Below are 13,829 nucleotides of genomic sequence, written 5' to 3' on the forward strand. Positions count from 1 at the left end.
AACACTTCCCAATGGGAACGAAGGTCAGGAAGGTGGAGAGCCACAAAAATACTTGGGAAGTATTACTAGCTCAGAAACCACATGACAGTAGCAAAATATAATGATGGTGAACAGAGAAAGATGACTTCCATTCTGCTACTAAAGAGACATGATATAAAAGGATTTGTGTCGACAGTTGCTACCACTTATAAGTGGGATTACTGTACATTCAGTAGCTGCATTTTTCTACACACCAGAAGTGCCATGGCAATCTGGAGAAAATCTGCAATACACACTTAAATGTAAATATGGAAATTTCACATTACAGCAAAAATGATCACAAGATCCCTCCTGATTCTTAATAGCATGAATAAACCTGGCAAATCATTTGGAACTGTGGCAATGTAGACACTTTGGGGTTAAAGGAACTGAGATCAGCTGGGTCCATTTTCACAAGATTTTTTGTTGGTCTTATTTGAGATGGAGTCATAGGAAGACATAATCTACCAGTGAGCCGCTTTGGATTATGACTGCATTTCTAATAGCATAATTTGGGGAGTTCAGTGAGAGGACATTACCTGGAGGCTTTTCACCAGCAGGTTTTTTCTTCCTAGCCAAAGTCTTTTTCTAGCAAAGATTTTGTTGCACAGGTTGAAAGAAAAGGAAGTTTTTCTTTAGAACTAGTTGGAAAAGTTGGGGATGTTTAAATCTCCTAAAGGGCTTGCTATTTGTATTTAGCTTTTTCTCCATTTATTTGAGAATCTGAATAAAATACAGGCAATAAATGCCTTTATTTCTGGTGCAATATTTGTGTGGGTTTTGCAGTCAGATCCTGTTTAGTGTTACAGATTATTGTTGTGGGCAAAAACACTTCTGCACAAAATGGTCTCAAATCTTAGAGTTACATAATTTCCTTTTATTCAGTTAATTTTGCCACTTTCTATAAATTATTGATAAACTGATAGCAATTTTCTCAAAATTTATTGTTCAAACATAATTCTCTAAATAATGTCAGTCTGTAGAATGTCAGGTGGTAGCTCATTTTGAGTATTTAATGTTCAGTTTATGGGAATATTCTGGAATACTAGTTCAAATTTCAGTTTAAGTGCACATTCCTACCAGTAAATTTATTTTTTTGAGAATCATGAAAAGTGAGAACAAAGGAGGTTTAAATAGTCAAAGCAGTCTTTTAAAAACAGTAAATGAAAGTCTGTGGGAAGTATTTTGCAGTCTTTGCTCAGTGTCACGGCACCTAGGCAGCTTTGCTGTACTTCTGCAACTTTTGCTTTAACTACATTTAATGCGAGGAGCAGCTTCAAGACGATGGATTAAGCAAAACAAACAAAACCAAAAACCACATACCTCCCAGAAAAGTGTTAAAGTGTTTACAATAAGAAGAGATTTTAGCAGTTTCTGTAATGTACCAATAATTATAATAGGTTTCACATCATGATATTTAACCCACCTCCTTACCTGTTACACAGGAGTAGAGGGAGTGGATTTACAGCCCTATAATCTAACACTTAGACCACACCCAGAAGGAGAGCAATGTTATCCTACTGCCAGACCTTCCATTAGAATCTTGTCTGCTTAGCAGAGTGGCTTTCCACCAAAAAACTGAAATAAGGTTCTTGGAAAGTGCTGCTGCACAAATCTTGTTTGTTTTTTGTTAAATAAAACGACTGGCTGGAGTGCCACCAGATAAATAACTGAAATAGATTAGAGACACAAATCTTAAACAGTTTGAAGTACTGTCATCAACTTGCCTTCATTCAGTGACCTAATGAATATGCTGTGCTACATGCAGCATACACAATTTTCAAGAAGCTGTTATAGATTTTTAAAAACCTTGCTGCAGTTATTTCAGGAATTCCCAACCATAGAAGTCTTGACTATGCGTTATGCATCATTAAGCATGATAGCCCTTGACTGCCACAAATCATAGCACAATACCAGACTGATCAGTGCTGAGGACGATTGGGCCCAGTGCAAAGCGGTGAGGTAGGGAAGGTCTGAGGGGTTCCACTCTACAGGCAAGTGGTGTGGAGCTCTTTAGGGAAGCACATGAAAAGTAGTTCCACACTCTTCAAGAAATCCTATCTGGCGCCTAACACTTCCACTTCACCTCACAGAGCCCATGAAAGCTATCCTCTTCCCCCCATAAATTTAGAAGTAAAGGCATCTTCCACCAGAAGAATACATTGTCCCCAGGTTTAAAGATCTATTTCTGAGTTAGTAGTCAGAGTAGACCACAGGATTCATTTTCACTGAGGATGGTATGTAATTAAGGAGAAATTTAGTTTCCTGACCTTTCTGGGATGTTAAAGAGACACTTCCCCTTTCAGTTTTATTTCCCAGCACCTGGCTGCTATATATCACAGCCATGAGACGGAATCCTAGATTCCAGCCATGGGAAGGGGATGGGTTTAGTAGGTGCTACTTGCCACTTCATTGTGGTGTCCCAGGCACCCAGAGTTCATTTAGGCATCCGGGAAGCCCAGTAACATCACACAGCTGTTAATAGCTTCACATCATGAATTCACGTAGGGCCTGGATTTGATCCCATTTATGTATGTATGAGCAGATACATATAATGCACATTATCATGAATTCTAACCAGGATATTCTCTAGCAAAGCTCAGATATAACAAGCACGCGACACAGAGAAGAAAAACAATAAAATGACTGAACTAGCTATGACAGTTAATGCAGTTAGTGGAGTATTTCCATAAGAAGCAGATTCCATAACAGTCTGCCAAAACCAGATTATTAGAGTGGTAGAAAGGATTTCTTAAGTGACTTACTGTAATACAAGCACTGAGAATGTACATAACCATCGCAATTAGATTCTAAATATTGTATACAAAACACATTCTTGGGATCCCCTTTCACTGAAGTACTGTTTCTGTTGTGAAAGAACAATGCACACAGCATTCTGGGGTGCTCCAGAGGCTGCCTTGCCACAGGAAATTTCCACCAAGGTGAAACAACTGAAGATGTCTGAGGGGGATGATAGGAAGCGGGTGCACCTTTGGGTAAACAGTAAATTAGTCTGACAAAGTGGGTATTCACCCAGGAAAGCTCATGCTCCAATACATCTGTTAATCTATAAGGTGCCACGGGACTCCATTGCTTTTTACAGATCCAGACTAACACGGCTACCCCTCTGATAGTAAATTAGTTGTCGCCAGACAGTGATTTCTGGGGGTTGATTTTAGTTCCTCCTGATGGTCTGTTGTTTTTAAACTGGAATATGGGCAAGTAGGGAGCTGTAGGAATTGTAACATATTTCTACCAACACATCTGATTGTTTCTTAAGCATCATGTCCATTTATGGGGTTACAATAGAAAAAATATGTAAAAAATCCAAATAGTACCTAAAAAGGTCAAGTTAAGCAGTCTGAAAGTGATAGCAAACACATACATACACACACACATACATATACTATTTCCATAGTTACAGTATCTGTGTGCGAAGCAAACTGAAGACTAGTATTAGTAATACAAGGAGAATTCAGGACGAATAGTTATTTATTGGACAATAAGTAGACTAGGTGCATAACAAAAGTAGCCATAAAGCAGACTTCTAATGACAATTTCCATGCCACTTAAAGGACACTCACTGTCAACTTGATTGTTTGGAAACTGACTAATTTTAAAATATAATTTCTGATAGCACCCCTTAAAATTATATCTTTTTATAAAACATTTATTTTAAATGTTTGAAAGGCTTTTTCTGCTCACACTGATCTTTATAAGCAAGAACAAAACTGAGGCTACAGGGGAAATCAAAACTGACTATACACAAAATGCTGTCAAATGCATACACTGAAATGGAGAACATTATTTTTGCTAACCTTTCAGTTATAGTAATTTTAAGTGTTATTTGTCACTGTAGCAGGTACAGTATTTCCCAGCTGAAATGTGATTTTCTAGTTGACTGTCCCCCTTTATAAAAGGAAACCATAACTGCCCAAAGACCTCTCCCTGATTTGTACTGACTTTCGGAGTAATGGTTAGCCCAATGGGTCTGAAGCTTTTGCCTCAGACACAAACTCATTTTGCGCTATTGTGCCCCACGAGGAAGTCCTATTGTCTTCTACTGATAGCACTGAAGAAACAAAGACAATGGAGAAAGGCTACATGCTGCTAGGAAACATAGTTGCCGCCTTGTGAGTGGAGAAAAAATACTACTAGATTCCATGTATGCTCTTTTGGGCAGGTGTCTTTTTGTTACCTGTGGAGGACAATGGGGCTTGGGCCTCTAGACACTACTGAACTGCAAATAATAATAAGCCAAAACAAAGAAGAAACCCAGAAGTACTCACCGTCTGGTTATCCTCGTACAGCTTCAAGTCATATCCACTCAGCTCCACGCAAAAAATTATTGCTGTAACCCCTTCAAAGCAGTGGATCCATTTTTTGCGCTCAGACCTCTGTCCACCCACATCCACCATTTTGAAAGTTAGCTCTTTGAAGGTAAATTTATTTTCCACAATCCCTGTGGTCATGTCCCGAGAACGCAGAATATCTTCAACTGTAGGGATGTAGTCCAGTGCCGCAATCCTTTCTAGGTCATTCAAATAGTATGCAGCATTATCCTCTAGGTGGTATTCATTGGATCGGCAGAAACACTCCTGCACACCGGGGTCTGCCCAGAGCCGCTTCATGACTCCCAGAAGCTCAGGAGTAATCTCTCCTTTGCTTTCAGCTGGGCCAGTCAGGGCAAAAAGTTGCACGGCATCATAGGCCCTGTCAGGATTGTGGAACTCTATCTTAAGGGTGGCTAGCGCACGAATGATGCGTGTGAGGGAGTCAATGGCATTATAGATAATCAGAGGTTTGTATTCCTTGCAAGCCTCCAAGTTAAAGCCACCACTGTGAATGATTTTCATTTGCTTGACAATAGTACTCTTGCCAGAGTTGCTTGTACCCAGGAGTAGGAGCTTGATCTCACGTCGTTGTCGCTGACTCTCAGAGCGCAGGTGGCGGTCAATCCTCCGGGACCGCCGCGCTGCCTCTTTCTCCTCAGAGCTTTGCCTACATCCCATGGTATAGCAGACAGTAACAGAAGAGGAGAACTGGAGATTCTCTTTCTCTCTCTCTGTCTCTGAGCAAGAGCTGCAATATCTTTCAATTCTCGTGCCAGGTGCACCCTGTGGGAAAAAAATCACTATCCAATACCTGATGGGCCAATAGGCCTGTACCAACTAGTTCAGTCCCAGCAGGGGTGCAAACAAATGTAGAAATGCAACCACAGACAGACAGTCTCCTCAGTTGATCTCATGGCACTCCCCTTTCCTGTGAATATACAGTGGCACATTCCTGTTAATGAAAGGACACTTCCCTATTCCATAGTATGGCTGGATCAGTCAAATATTCTTTTCTCTTCTGCATAATTATTTTGCTCTCTTCTATCCAAAGGTAAGGAGCTGCACCTTCATATGCTCCGCTTTAGCCCCAGTTGTCTTTTAATTGTCTTTTCTGGTTGCTGTAGTGATGCTGCTAGTTACAGTTGAAGGTCTGGTATGGTTTATTGTGTTTGTTTTGTTTCTCCCCCCCACTTCTTCAGGCTGATCCAGTTCAGATCTGTGAATCTGGCCTCTCCACCTGTCAAACAGTGAGACAAAAGAAATTAATACAATTGGGGGACTTTGTTTCCCTTCTGCAGAACCTTCACTTTTTCTCTGCTCCTGACACTTCTGAACATTGTATTACCCCAAATACAATCCCGATGGAAACTGTGTAAAGAAAAGCAATAAAAATCTTCTAAATACTGCAGAAATTTAGGGACAGCTTGAGTCTGCAGACCTTAGAAAATGTGTACCCTGAGCAATAGTGAATCAAATCCCCTTTTCTCTCCAGCCTTCTGTGTTTTTATTACCCAAATCCACGTGAAAACAAACAGTGCTGAGCTCTGTCCCAATTCTCTCTCAGCAAGAGCTGATGGCAGCCCTTTTCCAGCACAGCCCTGTTCTGACCGGTTTCCCAAAGTAGAGTGCATGAAAGAGATTCACAGCTACTTTCCCCCTCCCTCATTTATATTTATATTGTTGTCTGGCACTCAAATGTGTGTACACATGTACTCCTGCTTCTTCTTTCATCACTTCTATCCATTTTGTTTGCATTGAACATTTTTGTAAATAAATGATTAAATGAAAGGTGGGGATTAGGTTTGCATGAGAGTTTTATGAACGGGTTTATCTCAAGAGGCACAATTATTGATCTTTGCAGGAAACTGTGACAAGGTGTACCAGCCTCGCGGTCCTACTACACCCAGCTTCAGGGAAAGAGCTGCGAAGGTGGGCCTTCCAGGTCTGTCTAGAGAGGCAGAACAGAAGCAGCCAATCAGAGCTCAGCAGACGCAGATAAAAGGCGCTAAAGGGGCTTAGCAGGTCAGTTCCTACCTAGGATTAGAAGGGCAAGGGAAGGTGCTCCTCTTTGGCCACGGGAGCTTGACTGATTGCATTTGCTCAAAGTGGGAGAGAGAGGACATGAGAACTTTAACTCTAAGGTAAGAGGTGAAGATAAAGGGCCAGGTGGGAAAAGGCCCAGGGAAATAGCTGTAACTAAATGAAAAGAACAGTATGTGGCTGTTCTTTATAGGGTCCCTGGGTTGGAAACCGGACTAGTGGGCAGGCCTGGGTTTCCCCACCAGCCACTGGTGAAGCAGCCTAAACTTGGGGAAGGCTTGTTTAGAAGCCTGAGTGCAGGACTGAATTTAAAGAGTGAGAACCAGGGCTGATGACCCTGGTGAGGGCGGACAGTTTATTGAACACTTTGCTACCCTGGAAGGGGTTCATTTTTGACTGTGACACCCAGTCTAATGGGTGAGCCACTGAAGACCCTCCAAGTGAGGCTGATAACATACAGGGTGCCAGCATCAGGAAAAGGTCGGCAGTACCATATGCAGCAGTGGGAGGGACTGAAGAGATGTGTCCCCTGGTAAAGAAACATCAACAAAATTATTTCTTCCCTTAGAAAACAATATTATGTAGGGTATGATGCCTGTGCCCAGCTTAATTGATACAGCGATATACTAGTCAAACAGATCATTCTATTTTAACTCCCCCGCTTCCAGTTTTATCACAGTACAACTAGGGTGCCATTAATATACAAGGTGGATGTTTTGTATGAGGAATAGAAAAGTATAACAGTTCATGGAGTTCTTACTGACCTTCATATGCTGGTAGTTATGATACTCTGGAAAGTAGACTGAGGGTAAAATTTAAAAAAAATACCCAAGTCCCATTTTTAAAAGTGGGAGATCAAGTGTCATTGCTTTTCAGTGAGACAAACTCTTAGAGCCTGAGGCACTCTTGAAAATGGAACTTAGGTGTTTTTGAAAATATTATCCTGAATGAATCTCCTGGCCTTTCAATCTAGACAGGACAAGGCACTAGAAAATGCATTAAAGGGAACAGTTCAGCCTACCAGGGGGGTGAACTTGGTCTAACAGAGCTTGTCCATTTCTAGTTCCTATGAGCTAGATTCAACCTTCAGTGAGCCCTGAAAACAGACTGTGACTGAGTCACTCTTCCTTCCCTGTGCCCCCATGGTCCTGGAGGGAAGTAATTTAGAACAGCCCTTTATAGCATGAAGCTTACCTTCTCTTTACTCTTGCCAGTTCAGCTGGCTAGCACTTTGGATGGTAAGGGTGGAGCCAAAGCTCTGCCTACTCTTCATCCACTGGCTTGGGAGGGAAGTGCCAGGTTCACAGCTCCTATTTTCCCTCTGCCGCACTGGAGCCATGATGTGAGGATCAACTGCACAGCTGTGCAGTAGAGTGATATCTCACTGCCATATGTCTACTTTAGTCAGGGCTCAATCTGGTCTTTTTATGACTTTTTAAAGCCAATCTTTCAACTTTTTAAAAAAAACTTTTGATCAGTGCAGCAGTTCTTTTATGAGGTATTGCAGTATTTCTTTGAATTGCCCTGTGAAATTTGCTATTTGCACAGTTTAGTTTTGTTGACAAAATTCATCAGCAAGGGACTTAATGTGATCTACCCTCCCCAGGGAGATGTCATTGCAGCAGAGGGTAACTATAGCAGAGGATAATTTTAGCTATTACCAAAACAATCTAAATTGAGATACAGTATCGGGGAGCAAACTGCCCTAATTTATACCATGCAACTTGCCAATGAAGTCAACTTCCAGTTGACAGAGGTTGCATTGGTCTTAAATGGAGGCAATTTAGTCCAGATTTTATTTCACAGTACTTCATGTGTAAATGGGAAACAACCCTTTTCCTTTCCTTGGAATGCTCATCCCTAAATGGTGGGAGGATGAACTGCTATTTCTAGGATTTCATCCCTCAGTGAGGTGATGAAACAAGTTTGGTGATCTCACCTCCTCTGCTTAGCACCACACACTGCTATTCTAGTGCTATATTTACTTTAAACCTTTATAACAATGGACTCTGAGCAAGGTGAATCTTAATTTTAGTTTCTGTCATGCATTTGTCATCACTTGACAAACTTGAAGCATGTTGCAGATATCTCTTGCTCTGTGCTGAGCCCTTAGGTACATAAGTATAGATTGTGTCTGCATTGGTGGCCTTAGCCTCCATTATTCTGAATCACTGAGGCCTGCAATTATGCAGCAGTGTCTTGACATTATGCAGGTTCATGTACTGCAAAATCTTGATTCACAGCACAGGTTCTATGACATCTATATGAAATCATACCAAAAGGGCTGAAGTGTATGCATACAGAAATGCAGACCCAGTAGCAGCAAAAATCATTGTTAACTCCTCCAACATGCAGTTAAAGGGTTTATTTAAGGGTGGCTAAAGTCCAAAAACAGCAACTGTGCCCTCTCTTTGCTGAGCCTTTCCATGCTCTTAACTTGGTGTGTAGGCTTTGAAGGACAGTTGAGGCCTCTACTACTTATTTCCCAAGTTTATTATTTGCGGATTGCCTCTTTCTCCTTAAGCAGAGTCTGAGTCAGTTATGGATTTAAAGTATAGACTGCAGAACTGTGGGGGCCTCCTAGGGTAGGGCCCAACCACTTAAGCAGGTACATGGAAATTAGGGTTGCCTCTTGCCTGGTTTTTGACTTGCCTTGCTGTTTTTTCTACTTTCTTGACAGTTGCCAGTTGAGAGATGTAATTTACCTTTTTTTTTGTTGTTGTTGCATGTGTCGTCACAAGTGCAGCAATTTGTAACCAGTGGCCACACATATTATGGCTGGGGGATGCACGGCACCTGGCATCTGGGTCCCATTCTGTGTGCACAGTGCACCACATGCCAGGCCCTCACCTGCCAGCTGCCAAAACTACAGCAGCTCCCCTCAGCACCAAGAAGCAGGTGGGAAGCAAGACAGACCTGTCACCTGAGGGCAAGGTTTGCCAGTAGGGAAGGGTAAGGAGCAGGATGGGGGAGGAAGGGATCCTGGGAGTGGATGGGACAGGGAACTCCCTCAAGGGCCGAGGCTCTTGGGAGGAGTTGGGGTAGGTGCTCATGGAGCAGGTGGGTCAGGTTGCTGATTAGGGTGCCAGAGAAAGAAAGAAGAGGGCCAGGCAGGAGTAGGGCAAAGCAAAATTATCTCCCCCACTTTAAATGGTACTTCACAACTCCTCATTTAAGGAAGACTTAAGACTGAACCACTGTAGACACTGAAAAAAGTGTCAGAGGCATTCCTATGGATTAGAGTTGGCATTAACAGCAGAGCTGTATTGAGGAGAGTTTCAGACTATTACCTACAACAATCTGCTCTGCAAGTAAAAACAAAACAATCTACACTTCTGTAGCCAAAGTTGGCATTCTCACTACAGAAAAAGTTGTAAAACTGGGCCGAACACACTGTGCTCCAAAGTTCCATTCATTCCTGACTGTCGCTGTTTTGGATTCCCAACCTCTGTTGTTAACAGGTACATTTTATAAACAGCTGCTTGTACACCTGTTCTAACGAGGGTTTCCATAACATTGGCTACACCTTTTCATATCACCACATCACCGTTTCTTCCTTGTTGCTATTTAAATCTCTGACCTCTCTCCTCCTTTCATTTAATTTACGGGCGCTAGCACCCGCCCATACATGCCAATTCCCATCTTTAGATGTACTAGATAATTTTACTATTGCCGGTCTCTTCATTAACCAGTTTCAGAATGAAGCTGCCCTTCTTGTCATACACCCTTTCCTTTTCCCCCAAGTGGCACTTCTCCATGGTTTAAAAAAACAATGGGAGCATGAACAGAACATATAGGCACATCATGTAAGCCTCAAATGCATTCAGAACTTAAAATCTGTATATTATACAGGCTTCACCAGTTGAAATATTTCATGTGTATACCACACATTTTAAAATAACAAAGGCTTTTTGGCTGAATCTAATGAAGGTGAAATAATCCCAGAGAATTCATTTCAGGGCCTGTTAGTTGTGTGTTTAGAAGTTAAAATACATACTGTACACAGAGACACTAGCAGAAGACCAAATTGCACTCTGCAGCACTAACTGCACTCTATCAACCCTGCTGAAAAAGAATGCCAATATCAGCTGTTGGTATTTACCTTGTTTTTCTTTACTACTTCCCTTGTCTCTTGGGTATTCACTTGGCACGTAATGAAGTCATGAAGTACAGGTAATGTATCAGCATAAAATGAAAACATGACACAGTATATGATAGAGTGGTAATTACCATAACCTTGGTCATTGTGGCATAGCCAAACACACTATTGTAAGAAAACCCTCCACTAAAATGTGGAGCTGTACTTTCTTTACAGAAATCGCTTTGTCCTAGTGCTGCATTTGAGACAAGATTGAGGTATGAAATCTAGATTTCTGTTTAGCCACGTGAATCAGTGACCTTCTGGCCAGAGAGGAAGAGTAATGTGACATCATTAAAAATATGGCCAAATTCTGCTCTGTTATATTGGTTTAAATCTGGAGTTAGCTCCAGTAATCTGACTCTGAGCATAAATACTCTGGCATACCTGGAGGCAGGATTTGTTCCACTTTTTCTGTAGGGTCCCATTACTGGAGGTTTCCATTATTTATTAACTATATTTCTTTCTATGTTCCCTGCTAATGTGTTGCTGTTTCAGATACTGTTTGCACAGATTTTCCCCCCCTCAGTCTATGTCTATTGTAGCAACATATAACTTGCCATACTGGATCAGACCAGTGGATTGCTGTCATCCAGCATCCTGTCTCTGGCAGTGGCCAGTACCAGATGTTTTCAGAGGAAGGTGAACAATCCTGCAGTAGACAGATGTAAAATAATCTGTTGCAAATATTAGGTCTCTCATTCTGATCTCTAATACTTAGAGACTGGCTTAAGACCGGAAGGCTTAATATCCTTTCCAAAATTTGTTACCAGTAGTTATGAAATCTGGATATAATAGATATATATAAATATACAATACCTTTTGGAACCTTAAGTTATTGGCATCAACTTCCTGTGGCAGGGAGAACCATAGTTTGTTTATATGTTGTGTAAAAAATAATAGATTTTATCAGTTTTGAATTTCCCCCCTTTTAACTTCATTGACTGTTTCCTTGTTCTGTCTTAGTTATTCACATCTATTTCTCTGTGCAGCCAAGACGAGCAGTATATTAGGAGGTGCTTCATTTACATTTATTTTCCTCCTTATAGCAAACCACAATCGTTCTCCTTTGCCCTAACCTTCTTATTTGAGTAATTTTTATGCTCTACAAGATTTAGAGAGTCTCATATATCTATAACATTCACAACCAGCCTAGTAATTCAAGCAGTACAAATACTTTTCTGTCAATGTTTGCTATGAATTTCCTTTAACCCTGTTCACCTCCTCTTTGTTTGCTTTCTGTCAGCATTTGAGAGGTCAAGTTTTGCTGGCATGAATGTTCAGGGACAGTAAATTTCAAAGTCATGTGTCTGGCCTGATTGTTGCAGAAATGAATTAACTTCCTACAAGCTAGCGTTTGTACCAGAAGTATTTGTGTACCCATCCAACCAGGGAACAGAATCGTGAATTTTCTGACCACTGATTATTAAGCAGAAAAGAGGAGGGTAAAACCATTGGAAAATTTTATTGTGAATTATTCATTCAAGTTCTACTTCTAATTCAGATTGTTGTCATCTAGCATGGTAACTAAAGCTGTGTTAAACTGTTGTGTTACAAAAGCCAGGGTCTCTGAAGCTCACATGCAAATCTGAAACTCCAAGAGAATCAAAAAGGGCTGTCAATCCCCATGGACTGAATCTAACAATTTATGTTCATAAACATGGGAACTATACAACTTGTGGGTTTTACATCATCCCACTAATAGCTTTTTTCATTAGACTGCATGATACAGCAATTGTGATAGGGATGTTCAGTCTAAATTAAAAATGAGATAGTATTTGGAATTTTAGTTTGGAACTTAAATATTCATTTAAATGGAAACGTGCATTGTAAACCTGTCTGGAAAATATTCTAGGTATATACTAAATGGAATGTGCCATTCCATTCTACTTCACAAATGCTTGCAGAGCCAGATTCTCAGACATCTATGGCCCCTTTGCAACATTCAGGTGATGTAAAGAGGTTGTAATCTGCATGTAAATCACCAGCAGAGAATTCTCCTGGTTTAGGGGAACTCCCTGGATAGTGCACTTGTGCCATTGCCCGCACAAGTAACACCAGTAACAATTTACTGCTCTAGGTGTGGCAGGATCACCTGAGTTAGAGGACAAAGAGCATTTTCTACAGGAGGCTTCTGTACTCTAGCTCATTTCTTTGAAATGCAGTTTAATGCTCATATTGTGAAAGTACTGCAAGATTTCCAGCCATGTCTTTGCAACGATATAGGTCTCCCATTTTAAATACAAGTATCTACATCTTATGGCAAAAACATATTTCAACTTATTAAAAATATTGTTAAAATGTATAAGGATGTAACTTTCCCAATAATAAATTTAAATGCAAGAACGATGATTCTATAAAATACCAAATGATATATAAAGTCGCATGGTTGGGGTAAATCTGGTCTTTATTTTGAAATAGTAGTTTCCTTTCAAATTAGCCCAGGAGTAGTGAATGTATGGTAAGAGAAACCTAAACAAGAAAGGACAACATTCTTGAGATCACACTACCTCAGCAACTTGTTCAGTCACACTGTGCCACTAGTAGTCCTCAGTCAATCAATGTGCACTAGTGACAGTGCTGCTGGCACTAGGCAGATGACAATGTCTGGGAACTTTTTCAGCAACTCTGTGCTTGGTGCACAGAGGCATGAAAAAGAGTCACATGCAGGAAAATAATTGTTTTACAACAGTTTACAGATTCTGTAGAGCATTTCTTCTTGCACTCTTTCACCATATAACCATCAATTATTCATTCATACCATGGACTTGCATACACTGCAAGCAAATGCAGTATATGTTCATCTATTAGGATGTTTAGCACAGAAGAGGAAGTGCTTCCTCATAATTAGAAAAGATCTTCAGTACATACAACACCTTGTGTTTATGCAAACAAACTTGAAAGTGATGGATTTTTATGTAAATAGTTAGTTTTTAAATTTTATTTGTACCTAATTAATTTTTAATTAGGCTATTACCATAGTGGCTAACCTCTTGTGTATTAAATAATAGAAATAAAATGAAGTGATATCACTTTCCTGTTTTAAAAGGCACTAATATAAATGCTGAGTAGATAGTTTATTACAGTAAAGAAATCCAATCATGGCCAAAGAAAACAAAGACAACAATATTATTTATGTTGTAAATAGTACAGTTCAGCACCCACAGATGCGCAACCTGTAAATCAACTAAAGTGAACCAAATTTACATATGTGCATTTCTCCAATAACAAACAACTGAAAAATTTCCATATTGTAAAAGATGCCTCCCCTGTAGAGTTACAGATGTAAGAACAAAGTT

General features: G+C 40.4%; 2 protein-coding genes across 2 annotated transcripts in view; one reads left to right on the forward strand and one right to left on the reverse strand.

Moving 5' to 3' along the window:
- The window catches only part of RSPH14 (radial spoke head 14 homolog), a 185,592-nt gene that overhangs the window by 112,073 nt on the left and 59,690 nt on the right, over positions 1–13,829 (forward strand). The gene's annotated exons all lie outside the window — the stretch shown is intronic.
- The window catches only part of GNAZ (G protein subunit alpha z), a 132,557-nt gene that overhangs the window by 89,893 nt on the left and 28,835 nt on the right, over positions 1–13,829 (reverse strand). Inside the window, exon 2 of the mRNA XM_030583160.1 lies at positions 4,308–5,589. Within this exon, the coding sequence (XP_030439020.1) occupies positions 4,308–5,030 (723 nt within the window). The 5' untranslated portion in view covers positions 5,031–5,589. The remainder of the gene's footprint in view (positions 1–4,307; positions 5,590–13,829) is intronic.

The sequence above is a fragment of the Gopherus evgoodei genome, chromosome 13, assembly GCF_007399415.2.
Source record: "Gopherus evgoodei ecotype Sinaloan lineage chromosome 13, rGopEvg1_v1.p, whole genome shotgun sequence".
Classification (NCBI taxonomy): domain Eukaryota; kingdom Metazoa; phylum Chordata; order Testudines; family Testudinidae; genus Gopherus; species Gopherus evgoodei.